Source organism: Bombus flavifrons, chromosome 5 (genome assembly GCF_040668555.2).
Source record: "Bombus flavifrons isolate JBK064 chromosome 5, iyBomFlav1_principal, whole genome shotgun sequence".
Lineage (NCBI taxonomy): Eukaryota > Metazoa > Arthropoda > Insecta > Hymenoptera > Apidae > Bombus > Bombus flavifrons.
The window spans coordinates 14,171,389-14,192,538 of NC_138446.1; the positions used below are offsets into that span (position 1 = coordinate 14,171,389).

The 21,150-nt window shown below is 39.0% G+C and overlaps 3 protein-coding genes across 6 annotated transcripts in view; 1 reads left to right on the forward strand and 2 right to left on the reverse strand.

Annotated features, from left to right (window-relative positions):
• The window catches only part of LOC138180402 (uncharacterized), an 84,746-nt gene extending 70,528 nt beyond the window's left edge, over positions 1-14,218 (forward strand). For both annotated transcript variants that reach the window (XM_069114253.1, XM_069114254.1), the window contains exons 5-9: positions 11,660-11,915; positions 12,484-12,668; positions 12,754-13,026; positions 13,106-13,379; positions 13,452-14,218. In XM_069114253.1, the coding sequence (XP_068970354.1) occupies positions 11,660-11,915; positions 12,484-12,668; positions 12,754-13,026; positions 13,106-13,379; positions 13,452-13,804 (1,341 nt within the window). In that variant the 3' untranslated portion in view covers positions 13,805-14,218. The remainder of the gene's footprint in view (positions 1-11,659; positions 11,916-12,483; positions 12,669-12,753; positions 13,027-13,105; positions 13,380-13,451) is intronic.
• thoc6 (THO complex subunit 6) lies at positions 14,122-15,847 on the reverse strand. The gene is made up of 5 exons (XM_069114255.1): positions 15,588-15,847; positions 15,162-15,389; positions 14,921-15,088; positions 14,687-14,849; positions 14,122-14,600 (listed from the first exon to the last, which is right to left on the reverse strand). The coding sequence occupies exons 1-5, from the start codon at positions 15,704-15,706 to the stop codon at positions 14,280-14,282; spliced, it is 999 nt and encodes a 332-aa protein (XP_068970356.1). The 5' UTR covers positions 15,707-15,847; the 3' UTR covers positions 14,122-14,279.
• A 75-nt stretch (positions 15,848-15,922) lies between these two features.
• Positions 15,923-20,923, reverse strand: DNAlig1 (DNA ligase 1). Of its 3 annotated transcripts, XM_069114241.1 has the most exons (17): positions 20,866-20,918; positions 20,492-20,604; positions 20,369-20,422; positions 20,103-20,189; positions 19,912-19,982; positions 19,480-19,838; positions 19,228-19,399; positions 19,034-19,160; positions 18,793-18,965; positions 18,500-18,723; positions 18,076-18,204; positions 17,625-17,764; positions 17,350-17,551; positions 17,055-17,261; positions 16,778-16,994; positions 16,485-16,720; positions 15,923-16,400 (listed from the first exon to the last, which is right to left on the reverse strand). In XM_069114241.1, exons 2-17 carry the CDS (start codon positions 20,581-20,583, stop codon positions 16,029-16,031), a joined length of 2,862 nt encoding a protein of 953 aa, XP_068970342.1. In that variant the 5' UTR covers positions 20,584-20,604; positions 20,866-20,918; the 3' UTR covers positions 15,923-16,028. The 3 variants fall into 3 exon arrangements, with proteins under 3 accessions (XP_068970342.1, XP_068970341.1, XP_068970340.1); XM_069114240.1 differs by having other exon boundaries at positions 20,492-20,923; XM_069114239.1 differs by lacking the exons at positions 20,369-20,422; positions 20,492-20,604; positions 20,866-20,918 and having other exon boundaries at positions 20,103-20,362.
• Positions 20,924-21,150: the final 227 nt, after the last annotated feature.

Sequence of the window (21,150 nt, forward strand, 5' to 3'; positions counted from 1 at the left end):
TTCGTTCCCACAATCAGTTCTGCTCTTGCAAGTCGAACGATGCATCCAGGGATGTATTGTCCCTGGAAGTTCACCACGCAACGCCAGGATTTCTGCAGTTGCAGTTGTTAAAGCCTCTCAGGTTTTACGGTGCTCGCTGTCTGGCCGCAGTAGTAAAAGGAAATGCACCGTTGCGTTGCGGCCGTTACGCATGGACCGTCTCGTGAGCAATGATCCGCTTGTGCATATAAAACGTAATTTTGGTTAAACGCTCTGCGCTCGTTCCGTGGTCCCTTCGTATTCCCATCATTTTCATGGGAAAAGTGCTTCACCCTGCCTTCTCCGACTCGTTTTTTGCCTAAGTAACCCTGGTGGTTTCGGTTTTGCGATCTGGCCCTCGTAAAAAGTCCATCCTCCGATCTCTTTTTATGCTCGTAGGTAAAATATTACGTGGTCTCTTTCGCGGTTTGTTCTTTCATGCGGCATATTGATCGATCTATAACGTACTTTTTCGATCCTTAACTTCTCTATGGTGAAATAAACATATATTAAATCGTTTGTTAGAATTCTGAATTTGATACTTGAAACTTATAGCTTCTCATTGCAAGATCGAAGATTAACCCTTCGTAACGTCGGTTGTTTTAGCACGAGATTATGAGAGTTAGAAAATTTAAACTTTAAGAACACGATCCAAAACATAAATCAAGATGCACGACGAGCGCTCTAAGAAAGTCACTTTTTCTGACCACAAAAGTCTCGCTACCACCATAACCATATCTTAGCCACGGTTCTCGCCTCAAGAAACTCATACGACTTAAACCTTACAATTACCCTTCGTTCCCTAAAAACTTCACTCTTGAAGCAGACTCTACTCCGCGCTACAATCAACGCACCCCTAAAACCAACCTTCACGAAACAATCAGTCGATCGCCGATCAATTCTGCCGCCGTAACAGTTTGCGTAGTTCCAAGAAGCTGAATCGTACCGACAAAGCATCTACATAAACCTCCGTGCATCTAGTCGTATTTCGTGCGCGAGAAATCCGCCGGTTTTCTCGGAAGCGATCGCGCCTCCGCGAAGCGAACAACCCCCGCTTGAAGAACGCGAACAGTAAAAGAAGACTATGAAAAGGAAGATCAGTTCGTAAAGAAAATCGCGGCCGGCTAGAAACTCGCAGGCTGTTTCGCGACGCTATTTTTAGAAGAACGTGTAATTTTAAGATTCTCAAGTTTGGAAACAATGGAGTTTCAAGATTCGAGAACTTCAAGCTTTCACTCTTTGAACTCGGAGGTTGTGAATTCTACGACTATAATATTAGAACCCTAGAATTTCGAGATACTGAGCTTTAGAATTCGACAGTTTCGAAGTTGCAGATTTTGGAATTCGGCGGCTTCCAGTCTTCGACTTTTTAGAAGTTTAAAATTTCGAGATGTCGGAGTTTACGAGTCGAGAACTCCGACTCTCCAACTTTGGAGTTCTAAAATTTTGAGATACGAAACCTTGAAACTCGTCAGCGTCGAGACTCTATTTTCTTGGAATTCGGAAGCTTTGAATCCGTAATTTTAGAATTCTAAAATTTCGTAATAGAGAACTTCGCAATTCGACGGTTTTGAAACTAAATTTTAACACGTTTAAAAATTAAAAATCCGTGACTTCGGAATCCTAAGATTTCAAAATGTAGAGTGATACAAATCACGAGCTTTGACACAGTTTTCTTTGAAAAAAATCGCGTCTCTGCTAAGCGAACGACGCTTAAAGGAAGATGAAGAGGAAGGAGATCGGCTGATGAAGAAAATCAGACGCGGTCAGAAACTGGAAGGCTGTTTCGCGGAGATATTTTTAGAGGAGCCGCGTGTAACGAGCGCGAGGCATTCGCCGTTTATGTCGAACGTTCCTCTTCTTCCACGTTTTCTTGATCGCAAAACGCCCTGTCTTCCAGAAGCCCTGAAGTGAAGGACGACGTCGAAAAACTATGCTACTCTATGCACGTAATGGCGAGCGAGTCTTTATTTGGAAGGGAATTTTTCGGCGCGCCGGGGTGGCTTCTTTGTAGCGCTGCGAGAATTCCAACACGATTTCCGCTTCTTCATTTGTGTAGACTTGTTTCTGTTTGAGTCTATATACATATACATATATACAGTAGATGGAATACTAACGATTCGAAGCATAGTCGAAGGTATTTTTTCCAAAAGTTAATAAGCAACTTGTTACAAGTGTTACACGTAACATATTACAAGTAGAAGTTAAATTTTGTGATTTTGTTAGTATCGAAGTTAATATAATAAGCGAGAGAAAGTTAATTATCGTGTTTGAGGATAGTCTGTGACGATGAAAGAATCGTCCAACGCTTCGACAGTGAACAAAATATTTCTTCATTTGCAAGCGATGTATTACAATTAGAATTGTTAATTATCAGAATCGGTGGAACAATAACAGAGATAACAATAACGCGAGATCCTCCACACGGTACGCACTGACGCCGCTTTCCAGTGGATTAACAAAAACTTCGAATGCCCGTACATCAATAAGCAACGTACCATCGATTTATTACGCCATGAAACTATTCAAAATAAAAGAAGCCATATACGATCTATCCTCGAGTCCAAACAGAAACCACCTTTATTGATAGCACATCAGAGCGAACACGCGCAACACCCAACAGCGACGTGTCTTTCATTATACCAACCGTCCTTTGAAAAGCAGAACTCGCATAGAGAAGAGGACGACGACACGGTCGGCCATTGAATATGACGTAATAAATGCTTGGTGGTAGAGTTGGACTTGGTTTTTCAGTTAGCCCTGGAATTACACGCAGGATCGCATGGCAGGCGTTTAAATCAAACAGATCGCGCGGCTCGACTTACGAGCGTTAATTGCTAGACTATGCGCCTCGTCTACCAAAGGGACTTTATTGCACCGGAAAATCAGGCACGTTACCGTTAGCGGGTATACGCGTCGCGGCCATCTGCGTGGCACGGCAAAGAGCATAAACGTGTAAATGCCTGATAATAATCCGGTCGAAGGGGCGGACAGGGGGATAACTTGCGCGTTTCTCGGCGAATAGTCGCGCGAACCGCAGTTTTACGAGCATCTGGACCACCTTCCTTCTGAACACCTACACTGTCTGTCGTGCGAACACAAACGAATTGGCGATTCGGTGATCGTGACACTCCAGCAGTTTGTATAGAAGCGGGTGGGGGTTGATCTTGGACTTTTAACATCTTCGTGATTGCTGTACGAAGTATTGTACTTTGGTTAGATCGATCAACTCTCTGGAAACTTCTTCGTCGTAATACTTTGATTTCTCAATTAGTTTAACTTGTTTAATCCCTTTTGAACGAATCCTCTTTTAAATCTCTGTACGTTCAGTTCCTTTTAAACCTCTTGCTGTCCTCCGCCTCCGCCTCCTCCTCCTCTTCCTGCTGTCTATGTGATCCGAAATGAACGTTACATTTCAATGGGTATTACCAAAACGTAAATAATCTTTAAATATCTGGTTTTGTGTATCCCACGTTTCTTACGAATAAAACATTTCAGCGAAGAGATATCTGGAGAGATGCGAACGCGAATGGAAAACGAGGAAAACAGCAGGATCGTGCAATTTTGGGGGAATTTTAATATGTTTAGTTTCTTGTAAATTTATCTGCTAGAAATTTGGCAAATGGAAAAATACTTTATTGAAGCATAAAACTTTCCATTCGTTGTTTCACCATCTTACAATAAAATCAGATGAAAGTCTGTCAGCGACTCGATATAAAAATCCCGGAAATATCGCCTAATTTCTCTGAACCTTCCAGATTCGCAGTCAGTTTGATTGAATTGTGATATAGGGATGACGTATTGAAAGGCTCGGCGTTTTGTAAACAAAGAAATCGCACGGTTAACGTAACACGTAAGAAAAAAGAGAGGCCTCGTCGTAATATCCTAGATTCTTGCGTTCCGCGAGTAAACGAAGTTATAAACGGTTTAACAACCGTTCATTCGAGCACCGTTTGGAGATCAAACTAGACGTCGTAATTACGTTTTACGAGGGTACGAAACGGGAATGGGGTTGGGTGTCGTGGCAGTTCAAGCAAACAATATTGAAACGTCGAAAATGTGGTGTAAAGGCGGTGATATATAAATAAATATATGTAGTATCTTTCTACTACAATTAGTTTATTTACAACAAATGGATTAAACGGATGTTGATTAAACAGGAAACGATGGTTGTTTAACGCGAACTAATCACAATAACGTATTATAATTAAGACAACTAGATAACTAATTAGCAATTCTCGTTACCACGGATTCAACCCTCTCTCGACAACACTATCTCGACAACGCAATTCGCTCTCTCTCTGACTTCTCAATGTTAATTCGTTTATGTCCCTCAGCAACCCCTTGTCTTTTGTCTTAGCCTCGCGTCTTTTGTCTTAGCCCCCCCCCACAAGCAACCGCTTGTTTATAATTCGCACGACACCCCGCAGGCCCCTCGTTCACGATACTACATACAACAACATAATTGAAGATAATAATCAAAAGTAGCAGATATTTGAAGGAAGTGTAATTCACGGAGTGATAAACCACTGAAAATTGTTCACGAAAGCTGTTTACAAAAGTATTTGGCACGTGACAAAGACATGTAATTATCGAGATCGTTCGAATGGAAGATCGTTCAAAGTCACGAGATCGCTTGAACATAGGAGAAGGTCATGCTAAGGTTATTTAAAGATCATTCGAGTAAATCGTTTAAGATTCTAGTGGTTTAAGAGCAGACTAATGACATTGGAAGAACAATCAAGACCATTTAAGTGGAATAGTAAATTCTCTAAACTGGTTTTCTTAAGTAGTCGTGTTGCAAGCTCGTTAATTCCAACTTTGTTGCCAAGGAAATGGAAATTCTAATTCATTGAATCTATCGAGAGTGGTTTGAGTATACTATAGAGAATTCCTCTGTATATCGATTACAGTGTTTGTCGATCGCGCAGATAGAAGCAGCCGCGTTCGCGACATTTCTCGCTAATGTTGCCCGTGGATAACGCTGCAAAGAGAATTTCCTGACCATTACTAGGAATAACGTATCGATGTTGCAAGCATCAAAGTTCCGCCTCACAACTATCGTAGATACGGTTCCTTTCCCATCTAATCTTATATTACAATAAAGATCAGACCAACTTGAATTTTCTCAGAGTTTATCTGTGAAATATTATACGTTCTTGCTACGCGTAGTCATCGCTACAACGTACGGATTCGCTCAATTTTCAATCATCGGTAATTCGAGTTCTCACCCTCGCAAAATCAACTCTTGCGGTTTCGTTCGTCCTCTTCAGAGGCGACAAACAAATCTTTTAAACAATTTTTATAGATCCCGAAAAATAGTAGGGATATCACTACTCGTAACGCTGACAATAGGAAAAAGAGGAAACAAAGAAAGACAAGAGCGAAGGAAGAGAAGTACAATTATTAGGACATAAAGTACAAGCAGCAGAAGAAAGTAGACAAACGAACGAAGAAATGAATAAACGGATGAACGAAGAGTGAATGGGAGTAATGTTTATGTGAAGATAAAGTGATTAGAGATAGAGGGATAACCAAAGAATCGATATATCTTTACGCTATTGTAGATATCTGTAAGTTTATCTTTAGTTTCGTTTCACGTTTATCAACTATACAAAACCAAGCTCGATCTCTAGGCAACCAGACTGAAAGGAATAAACACGATACAATAAATTACAATATTTCTAGCGCTGACAGGACTCGAGTTCCACGATTACACGCTGAAACCGTGTCTCTAGCAGTGAGAAGCATTCGAAACGAAGAAACGGAACGATTCAGACGAAAACGCGAGAGGATCGAGTGAGGGGAATGGGAAAAGTGGTGGCGTGCACGGTAATTCGAGCTAAGAGGTTGTAATTAACATCGCGCCAGCCGTCGGAGAAAGGCGGACGCGAAACGAAAGGGAAGAGGAAAGCCAAGGGTCTACTCGATGGACGTTCGGACAACAGGGAACGGGGCTACGAGAGAAACTCTTGGCCGGGAAGGTCGAAGAGGTTAAATATTCCGGGAAGGGAACCAACGACGATCTGCGAACACGCGAGTAAAAACGTGGAAACGCGTGACCTTTAAATCAATCACAGGTTCGGAGCCGCGCCGGCAGATTCTTCATTCTCACGCTCCCCAGAGTGTTCCATTCGATTCGTTCTATTTCTTTCCTCTCCTCTTTCGTACGTGATGTTCGCGAAGAGGAAGTGGAAGAAGACACAGCCAGGGTTCGCTCGAGTAACTTGCAATTTGGCCCATCCAGCCTCCACTTCCCTTCCTCCGGAGCAGCGTGAGTGGCTGACCTTTGCACCGATCGCGATTTCACGAGGACTCGGGTTCACGTTGTAAAAATTGTAGCCAAGTTCTGCGAATTTCACACGTTCCAAGTCGTACATTCGAATCGTTGAAAATTTTGTATTTTTTAATTCAACGGTCGTGTGTCTGAGGAAAGAAAATTGTTTACGTTTTGTTGGGCAATTGTAACGAAAACGATGAAATACGATGGTGGAAAATTCGAACGTTGTCTGTAGAAATCGTAATCGAGGGATGTTTCGAGATTTCGATTGTGGCAAGAGTTGTGGCAATAAGTTTGCAAATATCAGTTAGCTCCCTTAGATGTTACGTCAATGACGAATCGTTTTGTTTCGTCATTAGAAATTAAAACTTCTGTGAGAAAGGGGGAATACTATGGTAATTAAAAATTCGTTAATGCCTCGCGTGACTTGATGACGTATTCGTAAGAATGATTCGGCGGGATCAAAGGATCTCAATAGCATGCGAGGTGCATAAGTCAGTGGCAACGTCTTCATGTACGTCTCTATGCCGTGACTCGTCGATTCCATTTTCTGCATCTTCAGCTTCGTTATTGTGGGAATGCCGCGGCACGTTGATTCAAAGATCATCGACTAAGCGACTAAAGGTGTACGGTGATGAACGAGCGTCCTATTCTTTTCGTACAAGCAGCCGATTAATGTCGCTTCTCATGATCGTAAACTAGAAACAAAGACCGAAAGCAGCATTTACCTGCAAGACCATCCGTAAAAATTGCAACTTGATCGAACAACATAATTCAATTAACCTCTCGATCTCATCAAACCCACGAAGACACGCGTCTCTCGCAAACGGCTGAAAGAATCTCAAGTAAGAAAACGTATCACCCCTCTGTAACGTTCCAAGGCTAAAAGTCACCAGCTATAAAAGCTCGTACAGACACGTCCACTAGTTTAACCAAGTAACGAGTAAACGCCACAAGATACAGGATATTAAGTGTACAGGATATTAATACGAATTTCAGATACAAATTTGCTCGATTAATAACGTCTGACGAGGCAAGTTTTAGCGTCCACACACGTTAACCTACTGAATTACTCGTCGCTCGACTAAATCAGCGGCTGCGTCTGTGCGTACATGAACACGTTCCAATCAATTTGTACGCCGAGCAATGCCAACCGAAGAGAGCAACCAGTAGCCGAGACTCGTGAAACGCGAATCGGGTGACGAACCACATGGTCCGTGCGTTTCACGTTCCAGGGAAATTGATACCGTGCGTCCAAGGTGGACAGATAAGATCGAGGTGGCCGCGAGCGAGACGCTAAACTAATGTCCCGTGCACAGTGGCGCGCGAGATAGATATCTTGAGAATTTCATTAGCATGATCCGAGAAGAAGAAGAAGGTTGCAGCCTGGGCTCGCGCCGCCATCACGTTCTCTCCCTTTTTAACTTGTCACCCGGGGCTAGCTCGCGTGTTCCTTCGCGCCATGGACCAGCCTTTCTGTCACTTAAACCGGACCCTCCTTCTTCTCCACCTTGCCCAGACTTATTTCTTTCTCAGGACTCCGACCAGTTGATTAGTCCACCAGGCGAGTAGATTCCTAATTACTCGAGAGTGAAACGCTTCTCTTTCGTCTTGTCTCCACCTTTTTGCGTGCCGTTCGGCGCTTATTGAAATCGAAGTTAACGAGGACACGGTCCTGGTTAGTACCGATCCCAGCATCTTCCACAAGGATTTATGGGGCGTGTTGCGCGCCTGCCGTTCCTATTGTATCGCGTGAGTTATCTTTCAGCTAAGAGTTCTGTGTCCCTATTCCGATTGCTTTAGAGGTATATTGGATGTTTATTTCAACAGAGAAAGAGAAAGAGAAAGATAAGGAAAGATCCATTATTTCGTACAATTTGATACACAGTTTTCGATCTTTTCGTTCTGTGTAGAGATAAATAGACGCGTCTTTCGGTTCTATTATACCCGTGTATTTGTTATATGTCCTGAAAAATCGAAGATCTGAACGCTATCGTTTACGAAACGTCTCTCATCAACTTTTTTAATGAATTATTTAATTCAAGGCTAGCGAAACGTTACAGATATACTTTGGTATATCTAGAATTAGAGCAAGCACACTCATCTGTACATTTCTCTAATTTTTCCAAGATATTCTAAATTAAAATTCGATTTATCATTGAAAAAAATTGGAAATCACCAGTGTTCCGCAGGACCTAGGGGCTGGAACAGAAATCGGCTTAGAATTTCTCTATCTCCGAACACCTTTTAATCACATAGTCCATAGAGGTGCAAGAAATTATTATTTCCTTTCTTTCGCAAAGCGTTATATTCGCGCATCTTTTTTTGGCTACATTATCCGAAACATTCGCGTTATTGAAAATTTGTTAATCCATGGAATTTATTATCCTGTTCCGGTCGCCCTAAAAAATCGAGTAACGTGAATCGCCGATGACCACTGTTGGCAGTCGGCGCGTTAACCGAGGAAAAAGATATATTTGAAAAAGAAAAAGGAAAAAAGGAACGGTGAAAGTAGTTTCGAGGTAATCGGTCGGCCGATCACCGGAAGAATCATCTCGTGGCGCGTAACACAAAGGGCTCGGTATAAATTATAACGGCGTTCCGGGGGCATCAGAATGGCTACTTAGCCGGCCCATTCACCGCGTAAAATCGAAAGCCCGGCCCGGGTGAAACGTCTTCATTTTTCATGGCCACGAGAGTCCCGGGGTTGCAAAGCGCGTTTTTCCCCCGGGGCTAACCCGCTTCATTACCCCTTCGCAAAAGAGAGAATATAAAATTCCCGACGTATTCGATCAGCCGTGAACAAATTACTATATAATTTTCCCGCCGGCGCGATTATTCACGTTAATGGTGCAATAATTCATAGGAACGCGTTTGCAGCCCGGGTCCAACGGCCACGTGAATGTCTTCGGAGATCGGTCCACGCGAGAGGATGAAACGCTGTTGAAAGATTGCACGGATAGTCGCGAGCCCCGATTCGTTTAATGGAAACGTGCTTGAAGCCAGGAGCCGCGCGATTACACCAGAAGAAAAAAGAAGCAGCTTTTTTCTTAATGGAAAATGAACGGGTTGTTCTTTTAGATGAATTTTCGTAATAGAATTAAAGTGGTTTCAGCTATAGGGTAATATGAGAAAAGGAGGGTTATTTTCTTGATAGATTGCCAATGTGTTGTTCTTTGGAATTTTCGTAATGGTATTATGTAATGGTAAATCGGTTTCGGTTATGAAATATGGCAAGGGGTGAATTCTTTTCTTAAGGGAAGACGTGTTCAAAGATTGGCTTAAACACTGTAACGCGAGAAGAAGAGGATTCTTCTCTTAATGTGAAACTCTTAGAAGAATCTTTGTATAATGCAATATCAATTTCTTATCGTATCGATTCTTGCATTATCAAACAGCAGCTCCAGTTTCGTATCTCTTCGATACAGAATTTTTCTTTTCGCAAGAGAAAGATAAATATCTATGAATTTTTGATATTCGCGTTATCGATGTGTCTGCGGTAGCGTCGGATAGGTACAGAGGGTTGAATTGATTGGAGTTAGTTCTCTGGTAACAGAAGACAGTTATAGTTGTTCAGAATACGCTACGATTAAACGACTATAGTCAACGACCTGTTTAGTCAGTCTTAATTTATCGCTAGCTGAACAAGATAGTTAGACAAAATTTAATTTTATTTCACTTTCTCGTTAACTTCTAAATTACGTCGATTAATAACGATAAATGATACGACACATCCTAGCTCTTGCCATAATCGCAGAACGTTGTTCCTGTTCCTAGTTTAGAATCTCGCTAAAAGTGTGTTAATCTAACGAAGAAAAATGCTTCTAACCACCGCAACCACAGCAGGATTCTTGGGAGACCGCAGTGTCCCTGGTGGCGCGAGTCTTCCACTTCCGGGTCTCATTGTTTCCTATGAAAACGAACGAGACCCAAGAGTTGGAAAGAGAAGGCTGCGGCGTAGAAATTTTACGAGGCGGTCCGTGACGTTCGTTCGTAAATTTCACGGTGGCCATGGCTGGTATTTATGCGAGGCGACAGCCGTAAATTTCCACGGCACGGTAAACCACGCCGGGGACAAGCATGCGTCGACGAATAATTCATTTCCGCCAGAGCCGGCCCGCGGGCTAATTGAACGCCTATGAGACGAATTAATAATCCACTTTGTAGAAAGAGCTGCACAGGCGAGAGATTTACCGCGATCCGACCCATCGTGGCACAAGCTCGCGGAAGTGCAATATATTTTCTATCTTGAGCAAACGAACCTATGGACGTTGTTGTCGTAAGTAACAGCGACGAGTAATAACGGCTCGTTATTAGCGCGTTTGTCGTTTAATAAATTAGAGAGACATGCGGGTGTGGGCACAAGATCATCTTATGGGAAATGCTGAACGTGCGATCCGAGTTTTAAGTTGTTGGTTTAACCCTTAGCAGACTGGTCATAGATACGTAGTCTCAGATTACACGACAGATTTTATTTATTAAACATAATAAGATTTAATAAGTATGCATAATACATATAATACGTATGAAAATAAATATGTTTATATGGCTGGAAATAATTAGAATATCGTTATTACGAATGGTTTCATTGCATAATCCACAAGGCGACGAAATCCTATGGCTTTGATAGATTAACGTGTGACTCGTACGATTATTACGGTAAAGATCGAACGTAACAGAAATTGAGGAGAAAACCGAGTATAAAAATGAAAAGTGACGTGAAAAATAATCCTCCGATTACTTTGTTTGTTCGTTAAAGCGTTCACGGTTGAAGATACGGAAATTGTACAGTTTTAGATCGGATGAATTAGTACCTCCTAACGTACCTCCTATAAATCTCGTTCAATGAATAACACGTTCATAAACTGGACAAATTTTTCATACGGCAGAAAAATAGAATATTTCAATTGATGCAATCGCGCGAACTACAAATTGCTACAATCAAGTGAACAATTGAGTTGGTTTTGCCAGGGTTGGAAATTACATTAACAACAGCTCTAACGAGCCTCCTATTTCAATTTCTGAATGATCTACGCTTACACTTCGCTTCTAAAACGTCCTTTGATTATTCACGAACCTCAGCCGGTAGTCATTCTATTTATCTCTTGTAAAGGGAAGTGCACTTCTGTAACGCAAACTAGTCTCTTGAATAGCGCTCATTTCCCGTACAGCCACGTCTATTTACATTCGTGTAAGAAGCACACGTGGTACTCGTTTCGAGCTGGTTATACCAACCAGTTAACACGACGTATTTTCCTCTTACAAAGCGGACAGAAACCGAAAGATACAAATGTTGACGGATGTTAAGACTTTTTCCCCGACGCGTAAAAGCGAATTAAACGGTGGATGTTCGAATTACAGGAACATGGCTGTTCGGTGCAGACGGTGGACCTGGTGGCGGACTGTCCTTTACAGGTAGTGACACCCTCGTCGAGGTCGCCGTCACCGCCCAGATCGCCGACGCCCGCGACGCCCTCGACGCCCTTCGTACCTCCGAGGAGCATGGGGCAACGGCCAAGCACCCTGTTGCGCCCCAAAATCTCTTTGACCTGGGTGTTACGCGGACAACAGCAACCTGCGTCCAACAACAGTCATTCTACCGCCAATGGGAACGCAGGTCCGTGGAATATGAGTGAAAGAAATAGTCTACTCTATGGGAAGCATGGTCGAGCAATGATTTCGTTATAACGGAGTACGAGTGAAACGTAAAAAAGTTGCGTCAATGCTTTAGATGCGGGGAATTTGGGACGAACGTAAAGCCTTTTGGGGGTCGAGCAGTCGTCCGAATGTGGAAAAATTGCGTCAAATAATAATTCGCACGTGAAGGGAGGAACCGAAGAGATCGAGTAACGGGTCGAGTATGGAGGTTTGGTCAGAATTGGGTCAGGCAATAATCCAAATATAGGAACCTCGCGTATAAAATTCGAGGCGAAGTAAAAACCTAACTGTATGAAAATTAAATTAAATAGCAGTTACGCAATGGAAAAGTTGGATCAGGCGATATTCCACGTACAGAAAATCGAGGTCGAGCAATACCAGTTGAGAAACTTAAGTCGTGTATACGTATACTTGATTCCTAAAGAGGAGAAATGACACGAGCTCCATGCAAGAAGAATAAATATCATAAATTACCGGTAATTTTGCTACTTCGTAGAATTCTAAGAAACAATGTTATCTTCGTATAGGTGGGAACGGCGATCGAGAGGGCTTGTCACGAGACAGTAAGGAAAGGTCCTCGAAGAGGAGTGTGAAAAGCGTGAAAGAAAAAGATGGTTGTAAGGAGAATGTCGACACGGAGAAGCGAGAAAAGAAAGTTCTGCATAGAATAGAGAAGATCGAGAGGACGGAGAAGGTGGAAGTTCAAGAAAAGGTTCTCTTCTAATTAACATCTTTCAACGTGGAAAACACAACGCGTTAACAATTTACACTCACGTTTATTATCGTCCTCCTTTCAGCCTATCGGCAAGGAGGCACTGGCCAATGAGAGATCGTTGGATAGTCCTCTGGAGAAGCAGTCAGAAAAGGAATTTTCAGGGCTAAAGGAGGCGAAGGAGAAGGAGAAAGTTAAGAGGGCAGTGTCCGAACCATCTCTCGTATCTCGTGAGTCAACGTCCACGCCTAGTGGCCGAGAGAAGCACAGACATCGAAGAACCAAACGGTCCCACAAACCCAGACCTCCGAGCAGATTTGGCTACGAAATCGCCGATCTTGATGCGTATCTCACCAAAGTAAGTACTTTTTCGATTATTAACGACGAGACGATATGGCCTCTACAACGTTACTTAGGAAAATATTCCACGTCTTTAGGCTTCTATAGAGAAACCTGCCAATATTCCCGTGGTCCTCTCGTTTCCATCCGTCCTGTACCAGACTCAAGGTGGTACTCAAGACGAGATGGCTCTCCCTCTTGGAACAGTGGTAAATGCTGTATTCAAGAACCAAACCTGGCTATACGTTCAAACTCCACACGGCCAGGAAGGGTACGTCGGGTACGCAGCTTGTCTACCATTGGGGATATTACCGCAACCAACCAGAGGACCATGTTGGGAGGATTCAACAGACGTATTTCCTCGTCCCTTAGGTAATTTAAAAATTCATTTCCAATAGTATCGGTTCTAAAATTCATTTTTCATTAGTCTATTGTTCCTTCCAGGTAACATGACTGATACGGAAAAGCTCAGAGATACAAGATCAGAGTGCGGAGCTCGAGGCAGAAATCCAAGGGTAAAACGAGGTTCTAGGGATGCAGTGTCGGCCTGCGGAGAACGCAGTGTCGACAGATTGTACCTCAGGGCCGCGGCGAACGCTAGAACCAAAGGATCTCGGCATACTTTACTCGTCATACGTAGCGATTATGAGGGTCAAGGTGGGAACGCTTTGAGCGTCTCCAAGGGTGACGTTGTTGCACTACTTAGCGATCACGTCAGTGATTGGTTCTGGGTCCGTTCGCGAGACGGCAGAGAGGGCTTTATACCTGCGGTGATAGCAGGTCATGGCTTCCTATGACTCTTACGTTGCTGTTGTTTGTCTAAAATTAGTTGCTCGTTCAATACCATTCGGAAATAAATTATCATTGTATTATCTACCACCGCATCATTTGTCATTTAACATTTTTCTACGTTCGATTTCTTAATTAAACTTTGCTTTTTTCCAAATAAAACGCATAATGCTCCTTACAGTGAAAACTTGCTATTAAGTTTCCAACTAATTTTAGACGGATGTTAACTGTGTTTCTTTATACATATTTCATAAATGATCTATTAGTCGAATCTACCCGAAGCTGAGGATGACCGCGTTACAAGAAATCACAACTAACAAACAGATATTTGTATATTTGTAAAAAGTTTTATATCATGTTTTATAAAATGCATATTGTATTAATATATTTATTAAAAAAAATATATATATATACATACATAATGAGATCACTTTTTTCTGTAAATCAATCGGTAGGTTTTTCTGTTGTAATATTTTATTTCTATTAAGCAAACTTTAACATTAACTCGCGGTAATTAAAGTTCGTACAGATGTCTATGTTGTTCGAGGAACCGGCTATGCTGAACACTTTTTGTGGATTTTCCTGATATACAATACTATATACGGTATTGCTGGAAGTTGGCACTTTAGCTAACATTTCTCCTTGATAAGTTAGATGGTAAACGTGAGGTGCCGTCCCAGCAGCTATTACGCGCTCTTCGTAGATGTTTGCCACGTGGATGCCTTCATCCGGAAGCTCGAACACAGTAGCTGCTTCCATCGTACGCATATGCCATAAAGATAAACTTGGACCACCACCACATAACTAAATAATCATTATGTATCAGGTTTTCTTTAATCGTTACATTAAAATAAATATACGTTCTGCAGAAATAAAAAAAAAGTATGTACCAGCCAATCTTCCGTGAAATCTATGGCGCCAATCCATTTTCCAAATCTTGGTCTGGCAACTTTGTCTACTAAATGAGGAGTTAATATATTGGTATTTTCTCTTTTTCGTAAATCCCACAACCTTACTGTTCCATCTTCACCGCATGAAGCTAATTGACTACCCCTGTGAAAAGTGAAAAACTTCATGTACAAACTACATTATGTATTATTTATTAATGATTATATTATACATACATTAAGGATAGACAATGAATATAGTCTGTATGTCCTTCTAAGCTTCTTAATATTCTACCATCTTCTAGAGTAATTACATAAATATTATTGTCACCACAACCAGCATACAGAATGTTATTTGATTTTGAATATACTAAATAATTTACATCTGGTTTTTCGTAACTGTCCCTAAAAATAAACTGATGTTAAATATCATTGATAGTCGACATCGTTCATTCAAAATTTTATCATATAATCTTACTTATTAACTGGAAGTTGTATGGTCCATGATACTTTGCTTTTTGGAGCTTTACTCGAAGTAACTATTTTCCAATCCCATCCACATATTTCTCCTGATGTTCCTGTTACTAAGAAATTGTCTGTTGAAATCATACTTTCCACTTGTTGATCGGGATGTGCAGTGAAATGATAACTGGGGCCTTGCAATTCATTTTCTTCGACTTTATGCGGTCCTAGAGCTTTCAATAACCTACAAAAAGAAATTCTTTTAACTGAAGAATAAACTAGATTATAATTTTAACTTTGACATTACCTAAGATTTTTAAATACCGAACAAAAGCTTTTATCAGTTTTTACTACTTATATTATGTTGTTTATACGCTCTCTTTGACGTCGACATAACCTGTATTTACATACTATTGACTATTTAAGTCAGATATTTACTTACTCGAAAACTGAAATGTCTCCGTAAATATTTCCAGCCAATAAATAATTTCCATCCGGGGAGAAAGCTTGTGACAATACAGTGTTATAAAATAATTTTTGATTAATTGTACCCGACATCATTTGTTGATCAAGTTTCGTTGCCAAGTTTCGTTCAAAAAGTTAAGGTTAGAAATCCAATTCAATGAAACAATTCATCAAAAAGAATGAAAAGAGTTTACTAAGTTTTGTAGTCTACCACGTAGTTAAAAGTTATATATGGAAAGGTTAAAAATTCAGTGGTATAATAAATTGTTTTTATTGAATAGTAATCTATGAATTCAAAACAATACAAAACATCTACATACAAAATATTTCAATTGTTGATACATTATAAAAAAGTCCACCTTATACAAAATGAAGGCATGTTTTATCCGCATAACGCAAATTTAATGAAACGTTAGATTCAATAAAAGTCTTCTTCAGCTACTTTTGTTGATGATGTTTGATTTTTTATCTGCTCTTGACTGTTGTACATATTTGCAACTTGTTGTGCTGATGTAGCATCCTCATTGTTTTTATCATCGCGAATGCGGACAAAACGTGGAAATCGCAAAGATATTCCTTTCTCTGGATCAATAATACCAACGGCTGCCTTATGAACAGGTGACAAAGAAAGATCTGCACATTTAATTTCCCACACTTGAACTGGTTCGAACCAGTGATCAGGTTCGAGAAACGGGTCATAACGATAGTAGGACTTAGTTTGTGGTATTATATGTTCTTTGAAGAACTCTGTGTGCTTTTGAAGGTCTTCTTCACTGAATCCAGTACCAATCTATATAAGCAAGAAACATGTAAAGGATTAAAATTATATTTATCCAAACGTTTAAAATATTGCAATGAAGCTAATGACATTTACCTTACAAATACTTTGATATTCCTCATTCTCTTGATCATAACAAGCTAAAAGAAATCCTCCATAGGTTCCTGTCCTTTTTCCTTTCCCTATATAGCCACCAATGACAACCACGTCTAATGTATCACCCACACCTTCTAAATAATCTTTCTTCAATTTTAACCAATTCCGAGAACGCTTAGCAATCTCATATGTTGCATCCTGTTCTAAGGTCTTCACCATAAGGCCCTCGCAATTGCCTATTAAATATAATTATATATTTTTCTAGAATTATTTACAATTAAATAGAGACTAACCTTTGACTGATTCATCTAAGAAATCTTGCACTTGTTCCATAGTCGAAGTATCTAAACTAGTTGCAAATTTCCATTCTCCAATTACTTCTTTGAAATTCTTTTTCAATAATTCACGACGTTTTATGAAAGGTTGTTGTACCAGTGGTTCTCCATTTAAATACAATAAATCAAACATGAACACACATACTTGAACTTTAATATCTGCTTCGTTCGCATCCTAAGGGCGACAAAGATATATGTAAAACTTTCAAAGTAATTTTTTATGCATTTTGCATACCTTGCGTTTTCTTGTACTGAGTATTTGGAAAGGTAGGATTTGTTTATTCTCGTTATCCCAGGCTACTGCTTCACAGTCAAGGATACAACTTTTAACTTCTTCACCTTGAGTATTTTTAAATCTTCCTATAATATCAGGATATTTGCTGGTATTATTTTCTTGATTCCTACTGTAAATACTAATTTTACCATCTTCGGCTAAATGAATCTGCAAAATATTTGTAAAAGTTAAATATGTTCTTTCCTTGTAACATACTACCTCTATTCTATAATATATATAATTATGAAAAATAAACCTGCGCTCTTTCTCCATCGTACTTCCATTCACAAGTAAATTTCAATCCATCGAAACGCGTTAATACTTCTTGCACACCTTTAGTAGGATGTGCCAACATTGGTTTCATAGGTATGCCAGGTGTAATTTTACATTTGTTTGGTAATTCTTCAATCCCCTCTTTTAGTAAAACAGGAATTATTTTGTCATAATTTGGACATTCACTGAAAATAAACATTATTATCACACGTATAAAAGTATTCAATTCCGGTATCTAAAATAGAAACAAATTCTTACCAATATGTTGTTTTAAGAGTAAGCGCAGTTTCGTCGTACTTTTGTTTAAAGGCATCGCTTGACATTTTCTTACTCACGTCTAAAACTTCCGGTGGATAACTTTGTATTGGTGGTGTCATAGTACACGCTAGTGCCAAAGCCTATAAATATATATCTTTTACCAAATTTTCTGTATCATACTGTAGCACTATCTTTAGATTACTTAATGAAAAAATCATTTTGCATAAATATATTAGGTTGTCCAAAAAGTGTCTTTCTTTCGCAAACGTGTTTTTTACAACAGTGCACCTTCATACAAATGTGAAACCAAGTCTGTGAAATATCGCGGTGTTTATCTCAACAGAACGAAATGGATCGTACGTAATTCGACAAAATAATATAAAACAAAACGTTGTGCGTCTATTATTTCCTCATAAAATGAAAGAAACTTTTCGGACAATCTAATACTTACTTGTAACACAGATTGTTCCGCTAGACCAATTCGAAGTTTGCCGGCTAGGGACCGAATCAGATATCTGGCTTCAGTAAAACGACACGCTACAAAAAGCGATTGTATTTTATCCAATTTTTTAGTTAAAGACTGTAAGAATAAATACATGATTACAATAAAAATATTCTGAAATTGTATGATTATAATACTGGTATAAAGTAATTACAATTAACTATAATCAGTGCCGTCCATAAGCGAAAGCTCTTACGTGTCCTTATTTATATGCCTGTATTGTGGTTACTAGCTTTACGAAATTCGAAGAGAGATAAACGAATCTGATAGTTTCATTTTTTCACACACATTTTATTCATCAATTGAAGAACGAGCATTTCGCGTCCTGCCAATGTAAATGGAACAGCACTGCTCTAAATTAATAGATGCATACCGCAGAACCAGTCATTTGTGCGATCTCTTTCAGCCTAGTATATACAATCGATACTGTCAGTGGAGCGGGTTGAAACATAGTTCTTTGATTGGAACGACTTCCTTCTGCCACAATGCCCAAATCCCCAACTGTTTGGACGTCTGCTTTAATTTGAGCTAATGTTCTACCAGTACATTGTGCTATAGCTTTCATCAAATTTGTTTCTGCCACCCCTAATTCAATCCCTAAAAAGAAGGTTATCATATTTAAACAAAAGAAGAAAACGATATATGTATATATCTGGCAATGTTTACCTTCATAAGCAGGTGCTAATTGATTGAGACATAAATATATGCTTGGAAGTAAGTCATCTGGGCTTAAAACTATTACAGATCGGAAATAATTTGATAAAATTTCTATTATTTTTAATCGAGCGCTTGTATCTTCGATCAATTCCAACGTACGTGTCAACGCAATATATGGTACCCTAAAAAAATTAAACAATTGTTTTACCATTGCAACAAATGATACACTATTAAAAAATATGAGACATACTTTTCTCCCTGTTTCCAAAATGCATCATTTATTGGGTCATATTTCGAGGCATTAGGTTTATAAGAGTGACTGGAGGACTTTTTCTTATCTTTATCAGTATTATTTGTACTTTCTTTCTCTTTTGGAGCTGAAAGATATAAAGTTTGTTAAGATAGTTATTTATTTATTTAGTAACATATTGATAAATTAAATACCAAAAAAATTATGTATCTTTTTCGCAGGCTTCTCTACATTATCCTCCTTTTTCTTTTCTTCTTCTTCACTGTCTTTTTGATTATCTAGAACATCCTCATCAGAATTCTCTTCTTCATTAACTGGGTTATTTTCCTCCACATCAAGATTTGCTTTTTTGGGACTCTCTGGCAACTATTAATCAATATGTATTAATAATCATACATATGCATATACATATATAAATATGTACAAAAAAAAATATATATATATACTAGATTATGTTCTTCTTCGTCACTGGAATCAACAGGTGCTATTATCCTTGACCTTTTTTTAGTAGCTTTCTTTTCACTACTTTTAACATTCTTTTTAGTTTTAGATTCCTTAGGCGAAGACTTTGAAGATTCAAATTCATCACTTGTTTCTGTTTTCTTTTCTACAGTCAACTCATTTTCTTTCTGGTCCTCATCACTTGACACATCTTTCAATTTCTTCTTTGCATCGCTCTTCTTAGGCGTACTTTTTACTTCATTGGCTTTTCTTTTCTTTTTAGTAGCAGTATGTGGAGTTTTACTTTTTCTTTTTTCCTTTTCCTTAGTTGTTGCTGTTGGTGATAGCTTAATTTTTGGTGTTCCTAGAATATAGGTATAACATCAAGAAAACTAAAAAATATAAATTACATTTATTTAATCACATATATAGTTTACCATTTACTTTCTTCAGTGGTGACGGAGATTTTGAAACTGATTTCTTCCTTGAGGAATTTCCAATAGGTGAACTAAAAAATAAATAGATTGATAGATGAATATCTTATATTGATATTATACATGAAATTTTAAACACACTATCAATTATAGTGAACCATTTCTTAACAATTGCTATAATTAAATTTAATTACCTGGCAGTTTCACTGCTATCTCCACTATCATCTCTTTTTCGTTTAGGGTTACCCGAATTGCTTTGGTCTCCATTCTTTACAATTTTGCTATTAGCGAGTATCCGATTAAAAACATTATTTACAATAGGGAAAAAAGCATTATTCAATTGGAATTGTTTACTTAAAAATATCACAGGTCGCGAATAAGTATTATTGAATACAATTGATCTCAAATTGAACGCAATACAAGTATACATAATCGTACTTGGATAAAATAATCCACGTACCTTGCATTATTAGGTTCAGTCTTATCTTTCGTACTTGCTTTCGAAAAAAATAACCTGTTAAATAAGAAGAAATATTATAAATATATTAAAATAGTGAATAAGTTATTTTGTTAAATTATATACGTTATACTACGTTGTGCCATTTTAAGGCTTTTTATGGTTATCTTGCTGTACTGTTCCCGCGCATATTTCGTGGGTCTAGGGTCATGGTACATTTATCGAAATTTGTATAGAGCCTGAAAACGAGTGGCACAACTGACCAGAAAGGTGTTTTATATGCAAAAATAAGTCGAAAAAAATAACAGTCTTTTCGTTTTAGATTTTGTTTTCAAGAAAATCGAGTTTCAAGATTCGTTGAGTAAAATTTCTGAGATAAAATTTATATATATTCAGTACTTGGTTGTTACATATTCATTTGTACAGTCAGTGGAACTGATATGTTGAGGTCTTAAATTAAAACGTCAAGTAATGACACTCATTGATGTTACCGTACTTAAGTCCAACGAAACGAGACTTTGACTTACTGTCATTACTGGCTACAACTATTGACAACTATTGACTGATACTCGAATGTCATTGCCTTGTCTCGTTGGACAGACTGTAGGACATAGAAATCCTTTGAATCGTAGGCTACAAATTTTTTCATTAAAATACATATCCAATTTTTGCTTAATAAAAATTATTATTAGTAAAATCTGGAAGAAACAATTTTCAATTGTCATCATATCCAGTATCATTTATTTTATATAAATTATAAACATACAGTGGTCTAAATTTAAATT